This window comes from Ictidomys tridecemlineatus, chromosome 1 (genome assembly GCF_052094955.1).
Source record: "Ictidomys tridecemlineatus isolate mIctTri1 chromosome 1, mIctTri1.hap1, whole genome shotgun sequence".
NCBI classification, from domain to species: domain Eukaryota; kingdom Metazoa; phylum Chordata; class Mammalia; order Rodentia; family Sciuridae; genus Ictidomys; species Ictidomys tridecemlineatus.
Window position 1 is genome coordinate 247629660 of NC_135477.1, and position 19665 is coordinate 247649324.

Genomic DNA, 19665 nt, shown 5'->3' on the forward strand with positions numbered 1-19665 from the left:
TTTAACACAGCTCAGCATGATTTTAAATGATCTCCACTTAGTAACCAATATAATTATCCTATCTAAGAGGTAAGTAGTACTAACATTTCATTTTATAGCCAGGGACACTGTGGCATAGAAAAGTTGCTCAAGATCAGAGCTAATAAAAATCAATTGCAGGGCTGCGGATGTGGCTCAAGCGGTAGCACGCTCGCCTGGCATGCGTGCGGCCCAGGTTCGATCCTCAGCACCACATACCAACAAAGATGTTGTGTCCACCGAGAACTAAAATATAAATATTAAAAAAATTCTCTCTCTCTCCTCTCTCACTCTCTCTTAAAAAAAAAAATCAATTGCACTCTGCTGCCTTTTCTAGGGGAAAGGATTTAGCCAGAGCTCAGGGTTCCCTGGGATGTGAAGAAGGTGACAGGCTTAAAAATAACATAAAAAGTCCCCCCCCCAATTATATTTTTAGGGTGTAGTTCTTAAATAGGTATGTCTATTAAGGCAATGATTCTCAAACTTTAGTATGCATGAGGAACACTAGGTGCAGCCTGCTGAAATGCTGATTCTAAGGCTTATTCTCTCAAACATTCTCTCATAGTTCTTGGCTGGGACTTGGAAATTTGTAGTCACCCAGTGGTTTTGACTCACTAACTCTGGACTTTGTGATATGTTGCATAAAAAGTGTGACTATTTACATATGTAAAATATAATTAACAATTAAACTGAGGAAGCACTCCAGTAATTTATTTAAAATATCAGGTTTTAATAATTTCTCATTTTAAAGTACAATATACTTATGAAATTGCAAAATTTGGAATGCTACAGGAAAGGAAATGGAAACCACTCAAAATCTGATTTATAAGATTAAGAATTCTAGTGATGGCTGTGTAAAATTCAATTAGAATATTTTTGAAAGTATAAAGCACATACATGGAAATATTTAATTAGCATTCAAACTTTCAGAACATTTTTCATATGTTAGGTAATGTATTCCTGTTAAATAACATTTTTTTGTTTGTTTCATTGCTAACATATGAGACACAAGACTATTTTGTTTCTTATATTTTATTATATCAATTTTCATACATATAGGAAAGTTTGAAGAACATAGCAATTAATACCCGTATATATCTCCTCTATTTAACAATTATTATTTTGACATTTCCTATGAATATGTGTATCTTAAGTATATATACAAACATATAATATGTATGATCTTGACTGATTATTTACAGTATGTAAATGTCATGTATTTAAAATGTTTCTAATATTTGATGAACCATATGAAGGTAAGTTTCAGACACCATTATACTTAAATCCTTAAATATGCATATGTGTCTTCTAAGAAAGACCTTCTCCTGCAAAACATGATATACTTCTATTATGTTAAGAACACTGAAAAAGTTAACAATTGTCTCATTTTATCTACTTAGGGCAATGGAATTTTTGTCTTTTTTTTTCTTTAAAATATCTCATTTCTTAGAACACTTTTAGGTTCATAGCACAACTGAGAAAAAAGTACAGAGATTTGCCTGCCCACCAACACATGCAGTCTCTTCCACCATTTGTATCCTCCAGCATGGTGCATTTGTTAATACTGGTGGATTTACACTGACAAATCATTACCACTCAACACTAGTTAACAAGAGGATTTGCTCTTGGTGTTGTATAATTTTATGGGTTTGGACAAAGGCACAATGCACGTATCTATCCTTGTAGTACTGTGTAGGATAGTTTCATTGCCCTAAAAACCTGTACTTTTTCTGATCTTCACTCCTTTGCTCCTAGCTACCACATGTCTTTTGACTATCTTCATGATTTTGCTTTACCCAGAATGATATACAGTGGGATCAGTTTTTAAAAATATGTGGCAGACTTTTCACTTTTACATTCTCATTCTCATTTTGTTTGTGCACACAGATTTATTTTGCTTGATTTCTCCTGTGTAGGAAACCAGAACAATGTGTTGCGAGGAGTCCCATTTGTCAGAGGGGGAGGTCCCGGCTTCATAGCTGGCCTTAGTTTCCTACAGCTGGACAATCCTGCTGGTAACAAAAGGCGGTACTCCGACTGGGCGGAGTCTGTGACTAGTCTTCCCCAAGTCATAAAACAGAAGGTATGTGAAGCTCTCTTTAAGGCCTAGAAGCATCATGTTTATTTGTACTGGGAAAATGAGATTAAATCAAGGTGATTAAACAGCTGGTGGCAATTAGCATTTTCTGTATTCCAATTATGTTTTATATAGTGAAGTGAATGCACACATAATAACAAGAAACAGAAGGTATGTTATCTGATATGTTCATATTTCAGTTGTAAATGTTAAATGTCTTGTACATCCCAAGGGAAATTAATGATGAAAGTTGCATTTTTAACTTCTGACCTGAATCAGATTTTATCTGTTTTGATTTATAATTCAGAAGAATTACAGATTCTTAAAAGAGGAAGGCATGTAGACTTGTCAGCTATTACATCTGTCAGATCATCTTTCTTCCTGTGACCATGGCTCATGGGCTACTGAAGTCCTGTAAATTAGGATAGCACCAAATTGGCTGAAAAAATTTAGACTATTTTGTTAAGATGGTCAGTTCTTTTATAATACAACAAATGTATTCTCACAGCACCAAAAAGTTTACCAAAGGGCTTATGGGAAAATGGGATGAGGGACAAAATAATATCACACACATCATCTGTGACTCTCATTTAAAAAAAAAGGTACTTACAAAAATAGCAGCACATTTTTATAGGTGCTGTTATTAAGAAATGCATTTGTTCTGCAATAAATGTGGCATATTTCCTATAAAAAGATCTAAAGCTTGATGGATGCACGAAGGTTGGTAGCTGAGTAGTGGTAGAAAGAGAACTATGAGAAATCTGACAGTTGTAACACTGGATGGAGAGGTGTAGCTTCTAAAACAGGCAGTGAACTGTTTGAGGCATATGTGTGCACATGCATTTCAAGTGTGCCTATCAGAGTTGGTTGGGCAGCATGTGCTTTTCTGTGTTCACCCTGTGTTTCTTATGGATAAAATTCAACAGAGGAAAATAAAAAAAATTGCAGTATGCACACGTTGTTCCTTAATATATCAATATTAATGGAACAAATCAACATTTTCAAAACAACCATATCAGCAGAACTCATTTTATAATCAATTTCCCACCATGGGAGTCAATGTCCCAGGCAAAGCCTCATTCTGAGAGATTAAGAGACTTGGGCACATTTTATATACTCAAAAAAGTTATAATAGCTCTTCAAGTACTCTCTTAACACCATATTACACCCAGTTGCCTCTGAATAAGCGGAGGGCGGGAGAGTGAATTTTTCCTGGGAACTCTTAAACTGCCATTTGTTAATAATCAAAACGGAAATGGCCAATATTCACTATTGATGTCCCAAACATTCTTCAGAAATTCTAAATTGTTGATTAAAGGAAAAACAAGCATTCCTTCACATAGACTTAACTATGTACTTCTCCACAAAAGACTGTAAACTGTCATAGTTGTGCTAACTTATTAACAGGGTACCAATGGAGTAATGAAAAAAGGTAATGTATGACCATGCAAGGCCGACCTGCTCATAAAAGCCCGCCCCCACAAGCTTTTGGTGCACAACTCTTTCCAGTTCCATGGTTAGTGACATCATGGTGTTAGTCTGAAATTGGATATGGTGAGAGTACTCTGTAGAATTGGCAAGTGCTAAAAAGCAGAACCTTTTCGCTCCTGAGAGAGCAGACTGTTAAAGTTTAGCCAGCACATCTGCAATTTTGAAGTTGCTTTTCCTTGGAAATATCCTGCACAAAGTAATAATGTATACCTGTTTTAAATTTCTCAAGGAGTGCATTCATGGTCTCCACTAAAGAGACTTGTTACATCTCTCAGAGTCAAAAGAAATTTAATTCTAAGCTTAATTGTACTTGCTTCTTTACTGTAATTCAAGTGCATTTCCTTTTCTTCTGTCCTCTAAGGGGGTGGTGATGTATTATTTTCAAAATCATCTTCCATTAGCTAGAAAATGAATGTTCTGTTTTTAATTTTATGCATACACACAAGATATAAAAATATTTCTTCTCTATCTGATTCTAATTTTCCCTAGGTTTTTCTTGATTGTGTTGCAAAGACAGTGAATTGCTTTCTTTTTTTTTATTTGAACAAAAAAATATTGTACTGTGGTCCCCCTTGTCTGCAGTTTCACTCTCCTTGGTTTCAGCTTCAGATCAATGTTGGTTTGAAAATATTAAATGGAAAATTTCAGAAATAAACAATTCATGATTTTTAAGTAACTTTTATTACAGCATAGTATTATAATTGCTCTATTTTATTACAAATTATTGTTGTTACTCTATTACTGCACCTAATTTATAAATTAAATTAAGTAAATCAAGATAAAATAAATTTATAAATTAAATTAAGTAAATCAAGATAAAATAAATTTATAAATTAAATTAAAATAATTAGGTATGAATGTCTAAGAAAAAACATGTATATAACAGGGTTAATACTATATGTGATTTCTGGCATCCACAGGAGGGCCCTGAAACATAGCCCCTGTGGATAAGGGGAACTACAGAAATAGACATAAGGGTGGCTTTTGATTGTGTTTCAGTGGAGATTGTGCCCATGTGTAAAAAGGAAAACATTCTCACCTAAAGTTCTGAGCACTGACTAGGATGTCTTCATTTGTATAGCTGACACCTATATATGAGCTGGTAAAGGAAGTACCTTGTGCATCTGTGAAAAGACTGTACCTGAAGCGGGCTCTTGAAGAGTATGTGGATGAATTCCACCCCTGCCATTGCCGGCCTTGCCAAAATGGTGGTTTGGCCACTGTTGGGGAGACCCAGTGTCAGTGCCATTGCAAACCATATACATTTGGTGTGGCTTGTGAGCAAGGAGTCCTCGTAGGGAACCAAGCAGGTCAGTGTGCTGAATTTTCCCTAGTTTTAGGATGGACACATTGAAAACAGTATTACTTTTTCTCTTTGGCTCCTGATGTGCTTCTTTGCTACTTCTTTTTGTGACCGCATTTGAAGTCACATTTGAGTTAAATCTCCCTCCATTTTTCATTCCCGGTTGAAAAAAAGGGTCTGCAGTTAAGACCTTCTGCTATCTCTCTTTTTGCCCACCTTAATTAACAATACCACTATGACCTCTACTATCCATTCTCTATTAGAATAAAATTATGGATAAAATAATCTGCCATCTTCTTATAATTATCTCAAAAAGGTTTTGTTGTAACATTGGCCTATGGAGACTGAGTTTGCATTGCCTAACCTTTCTGACATCAAGCTCTTTGAAACATCTTTACTTCTATATCATACAAATTGGTTTAGTTTTGTTGTGTGTGATACTGAGGAGTAGATGTGGTTGGGAGAAGAGGAAAGTGGTCCCAAAAAGAAGTAGCTGAAGAGCAGTGTGAGTGCACGCGCATGCGCGCACACACAACGTTGTCAGGAACCAGTCGTTTTCAGGATCCAGTCATTCAAGGGAATGGTTTCTGAGGTCATGTCTACGTAGGAAATCAAGGCTCTTAAGATATGAGATAGGAATATCACCCCCCTCACCCCACCCCCACCCCCCAAGGGATATGATAGGGGAAAGCACTAGAAGAACTCTGAATCTTAAATGGGCTCTAAGACAGGATGGTTGTGGCCAATGTGGTTGAAGAAGTGCCTGCAGCTTGGAGAAGAATGCTGATGGGAGGCAAAATGGAGATTTAAAAGCATTTCTTCTGTTTGATTCATTTCCACATCTTGTACAGTGCCAGCCTAGGGTTGGCAGACTGAGAGGACCCAAAAGGCTGTGTTCTCTTCATGCCAAACCAGTGCTTTAACTGTAGGACATTACTTGCCTTATGGAGAGACTGTGGGGTGAGGAAGAATCCTGCACTCAGCCAGAAGACCAGAGTACAGTCTGGATGTGGCTCCTGACAGCCATTACAACATTGAGCATGGCATTTAGCCACTTTGCCTTCGAGTTCATGTCTCAATAGTGGGAATAATAACAACCTCCTGCCCACCTCCACTTGTTTTTGTGAGAAGTATATAAATGATACATTGTCCATGGAAGTGCTTTAGAACAATTTTGTAATATAATCAATATATTTAAGATATAATTACAAGAAGTCCACTAATGCAGCTTTAATATGGACATTCCAAGGCGGTATAGAGCCATTCGGGCCATTGCAGAAAGCCCTCACTGAACAGAGCAGAAGTAGTCAATTGCCACAATTGTCCCTCCCCTTAGCAAATATACTGTCAAGAAGCATAGCATTAAGCTGTGAAGTCCTCCTCTCCAAGAACTTACTGAAGAGCTTTTCCCTTATCATACAGGTGGGGTTGATGGTGGTTGGAGTTGCTGGTCCTCTTGGGGCCCCTGTGTTCAAGGGAAGAAAGCAAGGAACCGGGAATGCAATAACCCACCTCCCAGCAGGGGTGGGAAGTCCTGTGTTGGAGAAACGACTGAAAGCAGACAATGCCAAGACAAGGAGCTGGAGCATTTACGGTAATGGAGATCAGATCTCTGGGCAATTGTGTAGAACAGTGTCCTCTGCAGTAATTGTGGACAATGTGATGGCTGCTGGTAAAAAATTTAGATATTAGGTGGTGATTCTTGTTAGTGATTACTTAGCTTCCTGGCACTGGACTTGGTGGAAGAGAGAAATGGCCCACTTGTGCTTGTGTGCTTCAGGTTTTCCTGACATTAAGGTTAACCCAGAGCTGGGAGCAGCTCAGCTGAGCAGATGTAAGTGGTAGCTTTGGCATCAGGCAGATTTGCCATCTACACACTACACTTGCTATGTGACCTTGGGAAAGTTACTTACACATCTCTAAAATTAGAATAATAGTAGTAGATAAATCTATAATAGGATGCTGTTAGAACTGAAGGAGATGAAGCATGTAAAGCTATCAGTATGCCTGGAACATAGTAAACATTTAATAATTATTGTATCACTTTTCAAAGATGCTACTCTTTCTTATTTAGCTATTCTTTGGGTTAAACATAAAGCCAGATGTCTGAGATGGATATTTTGACTGATTAGCCTGGTGGTCACCTGACACTTGGTCTACATTTGCAAGATCATTGCAAATGCCATCTCAAAAGTGCTTAGACAACTAAGCCATTGTGCACTGGGTCAGAGATCCTTATGCCATATTCCACTGTTTTTTGCCATCTTTAGTAAATTCTTCTGATCAGGGAGTTAGAAGAACGTTCTAGTAAGACAATTTGAAGGTCATTTGAATTAAAGAGACAAGGTTTTTGTGAAAGGATACCTCATTCCTAGGTCTTCATGCCTTGTAATCCAACAATAGCCAGTATCTCTTGACTGGGAAAGCTGGGAAGCATATGATTATGGTGGGAAGAGAATGTTGGCTTCAGGGTAGGTCCCTCAGGGAGGATGAAGGTCTGAGAGGAGGTCTCTGCCTGATGGATCTATTTCCCCTGGCTTTAGAGATAAAGCTGAAGGGAAGGGAACATTGAGTAAGTGAGGCACTGAAGGAAACTTCACTCATCTTCATGTTCAGAGAAGTATCCTCCTTCTCAGGCCTCGAAAGAAATCTTTGATCAATACTTCTCATTTCTGTGTTTCCTCAGAGTGCTACAAAAGGACAGGAGTGGAGCTGAGAAGGAGGCAGCACCCACAGGCTATCTGTATTGCACAGATTTTATGTCTCTGCTGTGGTCTGTTGCTCTCAGAGGCTCTGTTGAAAACCTCTGTTTAATGATGAATGTCATCATTATCCTTATTACACCCTGCCCCTAGAGATAATCCTGGTTATGGTAAGTTGTCAGGACTGGCATTGGTGAGAACATAGTAGTGTCTTTGTTCCTCCATCTTCCTTTTAGGCTCAGAGTTCCGGCCTCAAATCTTCACAAAACTTGCTTTTGCCAAAGAATGTCCTGAGTTACATGGTTCATAAAACAATGTGGACACTGTGACCCCATTGTCCTGTATTTTCATTTAAGAGGAAGAAGGAGAATGATTGCCGGAGCCCCACTGACTGGACATGAGTGAACTCAACCTTGGCATTTGTTAGTTTATAACCTTGGACAAGATTTTCAAGTGTTCTGTGCCTTTGTTATACTCCAGGTGTTGCTGAATGAATTGAGCTAATGGAGGTGTATAAAGAAGCTGCTGTTGTGTCTGCCACATAGTAAATGCTCAATAAGAGAAGTTATTATAATTCTGTGTTACTTTTCCCTTGGGTTCACTAACTCTAATTACTATTTTCCAATACAGTATTAATTCTATGTTAGAGGAATTTTAGAACCCAAGGGTAGGAGAAAAATAAGGTCATTTCACAGGTGACCTCTAGAAATCCTGTTAAGTAGGTGTGTGGTCCAAAGACTTTTATTTCTTTCTGCTTCTTTTTTTCATACAGCAAATCATGAGGTTATTTAAATCACTGTCTTTTGTTAAACTGAGTTAATGTTTGAATTTACACCATACGATATGATCAGATGTTTGGTTCTGAGAATGACAAAAACATCACATGAACATACTTGTACTTTCTACTTACAAACCTTCAGATATAAAGGAAAAATTCTAATATAGTGCAAAATATTCATTAAGCTCTGGAAATCAATTACATTAATCCCTTTTTGTTTCTTTTTTTCTTTCAGATTGCTTGAACCACATTGCTTTCCTGTATCTTTAGTTCCTAAAGAATTCTGTCCATCACCTCCTGCCTTAAAAGATGGATTTGTTCAAGTTGGTTATGAAAGATACTTTTTTCCTTTATAATATTCCAAGTTCTACTTTTCTACAGGGCCATAATTTATTTCCTTCTTCCATGGTGAAATAGTGCTCAAAATATCTGATATATGCATTTTAGTTTTAGTGGTGAAGGTTTTAGATTGTGGCTTTTCTTCTTTGAACCAAGATGATTCAGACTGCAGAAAGCAGTACACACACTTAGTGTGGTGTGGGAAATCAACACTGCCACCCCCTGAATTTGAAACACAATTATGCCAGAGGGCTACTCCATATTGCCACTCAGATATTAAGAATCTATAAGCCTGTTCTCCAACTTTCAGAACTTTTCTTATTCTTTCCACTGTGAAATTTTTTTAAAATATTGGGCTTGGGGCTGGGGTTGTGGTTCAGTGGTAGAGCGCTTGCCTAGCATGTGTGAGGCCCTAGGTTTGAATCTCAGCACCACATATAAATACAAATACAGAAAAAAAACAGGAAATGAGAAAATTCATGTAAAGGCATTAAAAAATGTGAGATCTGGATGAAATATTAGTTTTTTTTTTTTTTTTTTTTTGTGGTGGTGGGGATTGAACCCAGAACTTCGTGCATGCTAGACATTCATTCTGCTCCTGAGCTACATTTCTAGCCCACAAAGTGTTAGGTTTATTTCAGGAGTAAGATATTTAGCTAGTGTCTGGTGAGATATGTATCATTTTAATTTGAGCAGTTTTCTTGTTCAGAAAGGAACACTAGTCATCTTGCATTTGTCATCCTAGGGATTTTACTTGGATTTAGAACCATATTAATTGATGCTGTTCTCAGTCTTTCTTATGATGAGACCTTGGCTCCGAATCCCATTGGAGTCTCTTCATGACTCACGCAGGAGATATTGTTCATCAGGATGCTGTCAATACAACCAGCTTTGCTTTCTTCATGAAGGATTCCATTTTTCAAATTTTAGGCCCTTGAGCTGGAGAGTTTCCTGAAGTTTCCCCCAATTTAGAGAGAGTGAGAATATTTACTTAGCATCTCTCTCTTTTTTAATGCCTTTATACATGTTCTTTTTTTTTGCATTACAATTCTTTTTTTTTAAACTTTTTTTTAACATTAATTTTTTAGTTGTAGGTGGACATAATACCTTTATTTTATTTTTATGTGGTGCTGAACATCAAACCCAGTGCCTCATACATGCTAGGCAAGCGCTCTACCACTGAGCCACAACCCCAGCCCTGAATTACAATTCTTAATACACATATGTACCACAATTTTTGTATCTCTATTTGTATGTAAAGTATGTTGACACCCAATTCGAGTCTTCATACATGTACTTTGTATAATGATTTCCATCACCATCCATAGCATCTCTAATGCCCCTTTTGTCTCCCTGTGGCCACCACAATCCTTGGAGTTCTTGAGTGAAACACTTTCAAAGGAGGCCAAGCAAACTCATATGCCTTAGAACCATGAAGATGTTGGCACCCCAAATTCCAGGGCATGTAGTACCAAAGGAGCCGTGGTTTCCAAACATGGCTCTACAGACTGGCCACAAAGAATCTTCCAGAGAACTTAAAGATTGGGATTGCTGCTTGCCCCTGTCTGCCACCTTTTCTGATTTTATAGGGTAGACCCTAGAAAAGAAGGAGGTACCAGGACATTTTGTTCTGATCCCTAAGGCAGAGCTGGTCTAGGTACCAGCTCCAAGCCCCCCTGTAGACCTCAGTTTCTCCATCATTCTCCTGGATGGCAGAACCTGAGAGGGTAAGGGAAGAAACAAGGAAGGACCCCAAATGATCATAATTATCTTCTCACAGGTTCACATATTAAATCCTTTGCTTCACCTCCTGGCATTTAGGCTTGCAAAACATCCTTGAATCTGACCCAACCACAGCAGTATTTCTGTGCTTATAGGGTGGAGTAAGAAGTTGGGGTGGGAGAAGATCACCATTATGCTTTGCTTAAAAGTCATCAGTGAGAAGTTAAACCTTCATGAAGATTCTGCTAGGATTTAAACATTTGAGAAACAGAATCCTTTAGGAAGAAAGGATTCTGTGGACTTATGCTGTCATTTATTAGGTAGCATTGCTGAGGAATAGCCTGTAATACCTTACCATGAAGAGCTTATGGACAAAGACACTTCCAAAATCCAGTAACAAACTATCTTTTACTAAACATGTTAGGGAAAGAAGTTTCTTGAACAGTGTCCTCTCAAGTGATTTTAGTGAAATGCTTAGAACAGCACTTGGTATTTTGGGAGCAATCAATACTTTATAGAACATTGATGTTTATGGTTTTATTTCAATTAGTGATGGTACTAGTATAGTTGATTAGGATGATTCTGGGGAAAAGGCTTTATTAGAGACAATTTTCTAAATCAGTTATTTGAATGTGGGTTCTGATGATTAAAAGGGGCTATGATTTATAGACCAAATAAACAACAGAAACATTTTGTTAATGCGACATAGACAAACTCTACCTCTCTCCATCTTTTATTTTTTGTTTAGGGGGAAGGTACTGTGTTTCCTGTTGGGAAAAAGATACTCTACACTTGCAAGGAAGGATACTCTCTTGTTGGAGACCCTGTTGCCAGATGTGGAGAAGATTTACAGTGGCTTGTCGGGGAAATGTATTGTCAGAGTAAGTGACCCAGATTGTAGTATATAACTCAAGATGAGAGAATAATGTGGGAGAAAATGAATCAAGATAAATAACTACTCACCGTATGCCCTATGTCTTGAAATTCTTTTCTTGAAATGCTATATGATCCTGTTCAATTTTCCTAAGTAACTTGACTAAGCCCTCAGCCATCTCCAGCTGGAAATGATCCTGTTCAGTGGGGTCAATTTTATTGCAATTTTTAAATTTCTTATATAAATTAGAATTATGGGAGCTTTCAGGCTAAGATCATCAGTACATTTTTTAGAGTTAAGTTAATATCAATCTACTTCTTTACATGCTTTGGACCCTATTCTGTTCAGATATAGGCATGTGAATAAAAACATCTGCATATTGTACTCTTCTATATCTGCCCTTGGGCTCTTATTTCAGCTAGAGCCAAAGAGGAGGTGTTTGTTCAGCAGATGGATAGAGTTGTAGGGACGCCTTTTTCTGAATTGGTTGTGGTATTCTCTGTGAAGAAAGCCCTAGTGCATACATGTATATTTACTACTTGGAAGTGTACCCTTTAGTGGAATTTCTGAATCAATGGATAAGAATACACTGGGTAAACATGTATTAAACATGAGATTTAGTTGATGCTGTTAGGCTTTCAAGCACTTGTACCGATATACATTTCTACCAGAGCCTGAGGAATTATATCTGTACTTTTCTTTGTTTTCCATTTTCTTTCTGTTTCATCATAAATATTTTCCATTGATTTATCTTTCAGTTTATTAATTCTCTGTGTAATTGTGTATAATTTACTTTTTGGAATTCTGTTTAATTATTAATTTCATTTTTCAATTCTGATGTAACATTTTTCTAGTTTTTGAACTTTCAAATTCTTTGCTAAAATTCTTCATCCTGCCATTTAGTTTTTTTTCAACATATTAATTGCAGTTATTTTAAGACCTGTATCTGCTAATTTTATTATCTATATCTCCATGGGTTTGTTTCTATTGTCTTTTTGTTGTTGTTGTATTTTGGTCGATATTTGTTGTTTCAAATATTTCATTACCTTTGCTTTGATAGCTGTTTGAGTCTCTCAGAAGTATTTATTCTTTTAATTTTATATAACCTTCATATTTGTCTTGATAGAAGAAAGATTGTGAAGCCAGCAAATATATCATGCCAAAATAAATCTAATGCCAGATTATTAGCTTCTTGAAAATCTGATATGTGACTTATATTTTGCTGCCTTTTCATAAATATTTAGCATATTTGGCAAAATGCAGGTGCTCAATAAATGCCATTTTTGAATAAATAAATGGGTTTTCTGATGAAAATAGTGCTGAAGAGGAGCAGTATTTTATAGAATATTGTCTAAAATCCTTTAGGGAGATTGCTAAAATTTTTTAAAATCATGATTGCTGACCTGCTTTCTGTAACTATGCATATTTCTCATTATTCTCTGTTTTTTTTTTTTTTAAAGTAGAAGAGTTGAGCCAGTGATATAATTGAGTAAGGAAGAACAGGAATGAGAAACCAAAAAACACTGAATACTTTTATGGTTGTCAGGTTAAGGTGATGCTTTACAATTTTTAGGTAGTAATATGTCTAATTAGAACTGATGTATATGACTCTTAGGAAAATTCTGGAGGGACATCACCATACTAGACAGTTAATGTCAGCTGTGAAAAGTCTGGTTTTTGCAGCAGACTGTGCTTGAAGACTATTTGTAGACTAATTCGTTTCAAGTTGTTCCACTGCTGTGAGGGCAGGGTGAAAAGATGATGGATGTTTTGGTCTTCTGTCATTCACTGGTCAGTTACATGGCAGGCACCATGGGGCAAGCACAGTAACAATGAGCTCACTTCTTCCTCTTTGTCCTCTCATGTGAAAAAGCAGAGCATCAGCACCTTTTAAGACCGTTTTTAAAAAGATGGTTTAGGAAAGCAATCACCCCAGTATGCTGGTCTCTTTTATCTTTAGAGATTGCCTGTGTCCTACCGGAACTGATGAATGGCATACAGAGTCAACCCCACAAACCGTTCTACTCAGTGGGCGAGAAGGTGACTCTCTCCTGTTCAGGTGGCATGTCCTTAGAAGGTCCTTCGGCATTTCTCTGTGGCTCCAGCCTCAAGTGGAGTCCTGAGATGAAGAATGTCCAGTGTGTGCAAAAAGGTGTGTAGTTTCTGTGTCTACTCAAGGACCCTGCACTCAAGATGAGTGGGGGTCCTTGTGGAGACCTTCCTGCTTCTGTACCTCCATCACTGTGAGTTGTTCCCTTCCTGTTGCCCACTAGGAGACGGAAGTCAGTTTGTAGACTGTGTAATAGTTATTCAGATGGCACACACAGACTTAGGAAATGTAAGGGCAAGCAAGGATAGCCCTGGAGATCCTGAAACATTTAACTTACATCCTTCATCCGAAGGATTAACTTTACAGCCATTAAGGTGCCAAGAAAATGAAAGATTTTTGAAAAGCTAATATTTGATTTCCTTCTGATTTTTGTCCTGTACTTTTATTAAGTGCAGATTTTAAGTACTAATTTATATAAAATTCTGTGTATTTCATTTCTGGGCACTCAGAGAGTTTATTGGCATTATTGAAATTGAAAATTTAAAAATATTTACATCTAACTCGGTAACACAACCGTGATTGAAGTAAAAATATTGTGGTTTGTGAAGTTGTCCTTAATAGTGGAAATTTAAAAAATCAGTATTTTGAATGCTGGGCAAATTAAAATGTTCTTTTGAGAACCTAAGGTAGAAAAGGATTTAGAAGCAAACTATTTTTTTAAGAGATATTTCAGATGAAATGGATTTATTTTGAAAGATTTTCTCTCTCTTCTTGGTTTGCATTGTAATAAATAGAAATATATTTTTTAACAATTCAAAACAGGAAAGAGGGACAACTCACTTGAATGCTGTTTTATAACGTATCATTCTTGAGTGTATGACTTTTAATTTAATGCTGAAATTTTCTTTTTTGGGGGGTCCATTTTATTTTTTTTGTTTTATTTTCTGTTAATTCATTTTCATTATACATAATATTGGAGTTCATTTTGGCATAATTACCCAAGCATGGAATATTGCTCCAATTCAGATTCTATTACTTTCCCTCCTCCCTTCCCCATTGACTTTCCTCTACTACTCTTTCTTCTATTTATTTATAGTGTTTTAAAATTAGTATATTGTGGATACACGTAATAGTGAAATTCACTGTGCTATATTTATATGTGTACATAGGAAAGCTTGGTCACATTCATTCTACCATTCCTCTCTTTTCCTGTCCCTTCTTCCTCCCCTTAATTACCTTTCTACTCCACTGACCTCTCTTCTATTTGCATGGATTCATACCCACTCTTTTTCTTTCTTTTTCCATTATTTTTTCAATTTTTGGTTTTTAGTGAGGAAGAAGTACTAGATTCCATAAGTGATAGTGTAGGATGAATTAGATGCTTGTAACCAAAAAGAGAGCACAAGCCGCAGGGAGTGCTCTGCTCTGAATGGTGGGAATGGGCTGTAATGATGGACAGGCGATGGACAGGAGAATGGGAGCAGAACAGGTCCAATGGAGTGCCCTCCATGCCAATCTGATGTGCTCTTTAGCTATCGGAGCCCCACATTAGAGGATGATTGCTTTGTTTTCTACACACACTGAGGCATAAATATGAGTTCATTTGGGATATGTAAAGCAATGCACCTGTAGCCATAATTCTAAAATGAAAGAGAACAATATATAGTTGATGAGGTTGCAGTTTTGTTTCAAGGAGGTTATATATTTGCAATTCTGAAGTGTATGCTTCAGTCATTTCATAGCACAATTTAGCACAATTTAGTATGAATTTTCTCCCACTCAAGAGAAAATTCTATTAAATTTGATTTTAATTAAGGATGTTTTTCAGACCTGTATGTTTTTCTGAAACTATTCTTAAAATAAGCCTATAACAAACAAAAACCAAAAAATCCCAGGTTTGTCATCCTCTGAAGTTGGTATTTTAAAATATCAACTAAAAATAAGTAAAATCAGCTGTTTCAGTAGTCTTGTTTATTGTGGCAAAACATGCATAAGGCTTAACCATTTAGTATTTTTTAAATGTGTAGACCAGTATAATTAAATACATTCCCACTGTAATACAATCATCACCACTCTCCATCTCCAGTATCTTTACATCTTCCTTCAGCTGAAACTCTGTATCCATGGAACAATAACTCCCATTTCCCCATTCCCATTGAGGATATCTTGATGTGAGCAAAGGCACATACTCTAGATGTGCTTTAAGAGTATTTATAGGGTAGCCAAGCTATGATGATAAAGTTATGTTCTTCTTAAATGCAATAGTCTTTGGTCTTGGTGATCCTATCTGTGACTTTTTTTTAAACAAAGAAATTATAAAAACTTTTGGCAATCACATGATTATCTAAAATTTCAAAATTTATTCTAAAATAAATTTCTGGTCAAATGCAGAGCTAATTTCCATGGCTTTATCATGAACTTTAGTTCTGGTATATCTCTAGTGAGATTTCTCAGCCTCAGTGCTATTGTGCTTTGGGGCCTGGTGATTCTCTGTTGTGGAAGCCTGTCCTGTGTTCTGTGCTGTTTAGCAGCATCCATGGTCTCTACCCACCAGATGCCAATAGCATCTCCTCCTCAGTATGACAATAAAAAATGCCTTAGACATTGTCAAATGTGCCTCTGGAACAAAACCTTCCCTGGTTGAAAGGCACAGATCCAGAAAACATTATTTTATAAAACATTTTTTTGAGGGGGAATAATTTTAGATTTCAAAAAGGTTGCAAATACAATTTCTACATACCATTTTCTTATCTTTATTTTTTACGTCACTTGAAATAACAGTTGATTAAAAGTAAAAAATTAATATTAGTACAATACTGTTGATTAAATTACACACATTATTCACACATAACTAATTTTCCTCTGATGTCTTTTTATGTTCTAGGATCCAATTCAGGACACTACATTGCACTTAGGATAATACCATTTAGAATTGAAGTGTTTAGAGAATGAGTACTTGTAATTGAGATTTCTGATCCTGGTGGGCATGCTTCATATTATCACCATTTTTCCAAATTTATGAATTGTTCACAAGATTGTATTGTTATGTCTAAATCTTTTAAAATTTTCAAAAAGAAATATTCCATTGTTTTTGTATTCATAAAGGCATGATTTTCTGATAAACTATCTTTAAGATTTGTAAAATGAGTATCTAGTTTTATGAGCAAAAGTACATTCCATTGACTTCCATTGATGATAGGAAGTGGGAAAATCAGGTTGTTTTGGATGATTTACATTGCAATTGACTATAGCCAAGGTGATGGCAGTCAGTGTAGGCTCTTGTAAACTGGACCAAGGTATCGTTCTGTCAAAATCAGAATGATAGTTTACTGTCAGTTTCTAGAAGATAAAAGATAGGATCTTATTTAATGTAACTACCGCGAAACATTCACTCACTGTTGTTAGGAAGGATTAAATATCACAATGTATTAAAAAGTGCATGACCAGTGTAAATGCTCAAGAAAAGGTAGCGATTATCACCAATGTAATTATTTGTAGAGCATTCCCCTTGTAAAATGCTCTATAGTTTTATTATTAGTGCTTACCATAGAACCCCTTTGCAGCTGAGAATAGTACAGACTCTAGTTCAACAACAACAATAATAAAAAAAACCTTGCTTACTATGAAGATGCTCTTCTTCCCTGATAATTTCATCTCCCTTATGTTTTTTTCTTTCAGACACCCCTTTAACACAGGCAGTGCCTAAATGTCAGCGCTGGGAGAAACTGCAGAATTCAAGATGTGTTTGTAAAATGCCCTATGAATGTGGGTAAGCTCTGTCCTTCTGTTTTATTTTACCCAAGACAAATGAGGTGATCTCTGAGGTGTTAGTGTCTGTGTATTGAAGGTGCAGTTTACTAAGGGTTAAGGATGTTTGTGTTTGTTTGCATTTTAATCCGGTCCTCTGCTGCCTGGTACTCACCAGGGTCACCAGACTGACAGCTATGGTGTTAAGCAGTTTTCTAATCTGGCTGGTTGAGAAAGGCTGAAGGACTATTTGAGCACGGCTTGCTCTATACATAGAATCGAGTGAAAGGACAAAACTGTCACCTGAGGATTTAGAGCTTTAGATGATTAGGCTGAAATTCCCCAGGGATATAAAATTTAAAGCAATACTGATGGAGGAAGAGCAGCTACTTTTCTGATTCTTGAAGCTTGCTTTCTAGACTTGCATTAGAAGAATGCTGCCAGCTAGAAATCATGCTGTTGTCCCAGGGCATCTGCAGTTGTTAGTTAGAGGTTGTTAGATGCCTGTGTCAGGGTCCTAGTAAGATTCGGACAGCACAATTAGATTAGGACCAGAAGAGGTTTATTAGCAGGTTGATTTACAAAATTGTGGGCAGAGTAAAGGAAACTAGAAGCCACAGGGCAGTACTCCTGGACTGGTAAAGCTTGGCCATGTGTCCACTCCAGGCCTGACAAGGCATGAGGAGGGGAGCACTTATGAAACCTGGAGACCGAGAGAACTAGGTGAGATGGCTGCAGAGGAGAAGCTGACTCTCTTTTAAGAGACCTTAGGAGATCTTACAGGAGTGAGCCAGTGGAATAAATACCCCAGCTGAACTCACTTTCTTCCCTGCCTATACCAGGGCTCTCCATTGAATAAACCCAATTGAAGCTAGAGGACAAAGAAGTGTAACCTTTACATGCCAGCCTCCCAGGCAGATGGGGGAAGAGTGGAGGGTCTAGGAAGAAACAGGGAATATCTAGCCCCTCAGCTCATGGGCCATCTTTAAGGTTAAAAATTGAAACACTAACCTACCAACTAAATACTTGGTTTTCAATTACTATGGTCATCAGCACCCATATAGAACTTCCTGAAACTACTGTGGGTGATTCATACAATGATTGCATGTAGTAACCTCTGGTGCAGAAGAATATAACTGAATGTATAAGTGGAAATGGTGGTCAGCCCAGATACATTCTGACTCTTGCTGTTACTCTCTGTTAATTGTTATTAATTACTCTCCGTTAATCACTTTCCTTCTCTTTCCAACTCTACTGGTTCCTTTAGTTAACCAGCAGCCAGCCATTGATAGACTTGATATGAATTTTTGTATCATTTCACAGTATCAGATACTGATAACAAGGTGGCATTATAAGGTCTCTGCCCTTTTAGCTGTTCTGAGTAGTTCTATTTAAAGTTAAAATAAACAGAGAGAAAAGTTATATACAAAACAAAAAGTTTTTGTTATATAAGCAACTTTAAATAAATTGAGCTTTAGGTAAAAAAAAAAAGAAGAAAATATCAGAGCTAAATAAAATATGTGAATGTAAAGTTTTTCTGAGCCCATATGGTATATGAAAAATGTTTTGTTATCTGAGTTTTCAAAAAATAATGCTTTTCTTATCTATCTGTCAGTATTTAGAAATGTAGTTGTTTTCATTGGTGACATTTCTAAATAGCTGTCTCTTAACCATTTTAGCTCCAATGTTCAAGAAAAAAGGTAGCACACTTTATGAAATATTTCTAAAGCACTTTGTAAACGTAGACACTTTAGAAAATAGCATTGTAAAATACAGTTTTATCTTCCCTTGATGATTCAGGGTTATTAATTATTAGACACGCTGTATTATGAACATGAACTCTCTGGGCTGCTGGGCTGGGAGGAGTTAATGTCTCCTGTGGTCAATGGTTTCATTTGACTATAATCTCTCTGAGTGATCTTTGCTGATTTTCTGTCTCCTTTATTATTAATTCATTGACAGTTGCTGGCATAACTCACCTTCTCATCTAATTTGCTATATCTGATCTGTCCTAGCTGAAAATAAATCAACCCACAGTATCTATGCTTGGAAGGATTGTGAATGCTTAGAGTAAATATGCTCATTTTGAAGCTCTGAGGGGGTTGCGCCCCAATGAAAAGAATTTGATTTGATGTTTCATCTTTTGCTGTGGGTGATAACCTGTGGGGTAATGACCTCAAAGGTCTACTTTTTTTTTTTTTTTACTTCTTTTCCTCAGCTTTTAAAAACAAAAATCTTGTAAATAATGTAGTCAAAAATTCTTTTCAGATCTTCCTTGGATGTATGTGCTCGAGACGAGAGAAGCCAAAGGATACTGCCTCTGACAGTTTGCAAGTTGCATGTTCTTCACTGTCAGGGTAGAAATTACACTCTTACTGGTAGGGACCGCTGTACTCTGCCTGCCTCAGCCAAGAAAGCTTGTGGTGCATGTCCATTGTGGGAAAAATGTGATGGTAAGGAGAATTTTGTATTTGTAACATAGGAAGGCTAAAGTAGGGATAGGGATGTACCTCCGTGGCAGAGCACTTGCCTACCATGTGTGAAGCATTGGGTTTGATACTTAG

General features: G+C 36.9%; 1 protein-coding gene across 1 annotated transcript in view; it reads left to right on the top strand.

Moving 5' to 3' along the window:
- C7 (complement C7) overlaps positions 1-19665 on the top strand; it is a 56618-nt gene that overhangs the window by 33370 nt on the left and 3583 nt on the right. The window contains exons 10-17 of the mRNA XM_078017899.1: positions 1935-2101; positions 4668-4896; positions 6312-6483; positions 8605-8692; positions 11179-11311; positions 13265-13456; positions 17033-17123; positions 19370-19554. Coding sequence (XP_077874025.1) covers positions 1935-2101; positions 4668-4896; positions 6312-6483; positions 8605-8692; positions 11179-11311; positions 13265-13456; positions 17033-17123; positions 19370-19554 — 1257 coding nt within the window. The remainder of the gene's footprint in view (positions 1-1934; positions 2102-4667; positions 4897-6311; positions 6484-8604; positions 8693-11178; positions 11312-13264; positions 13457-17032; positions 17124-19369; positions 19555-19665) is intronic.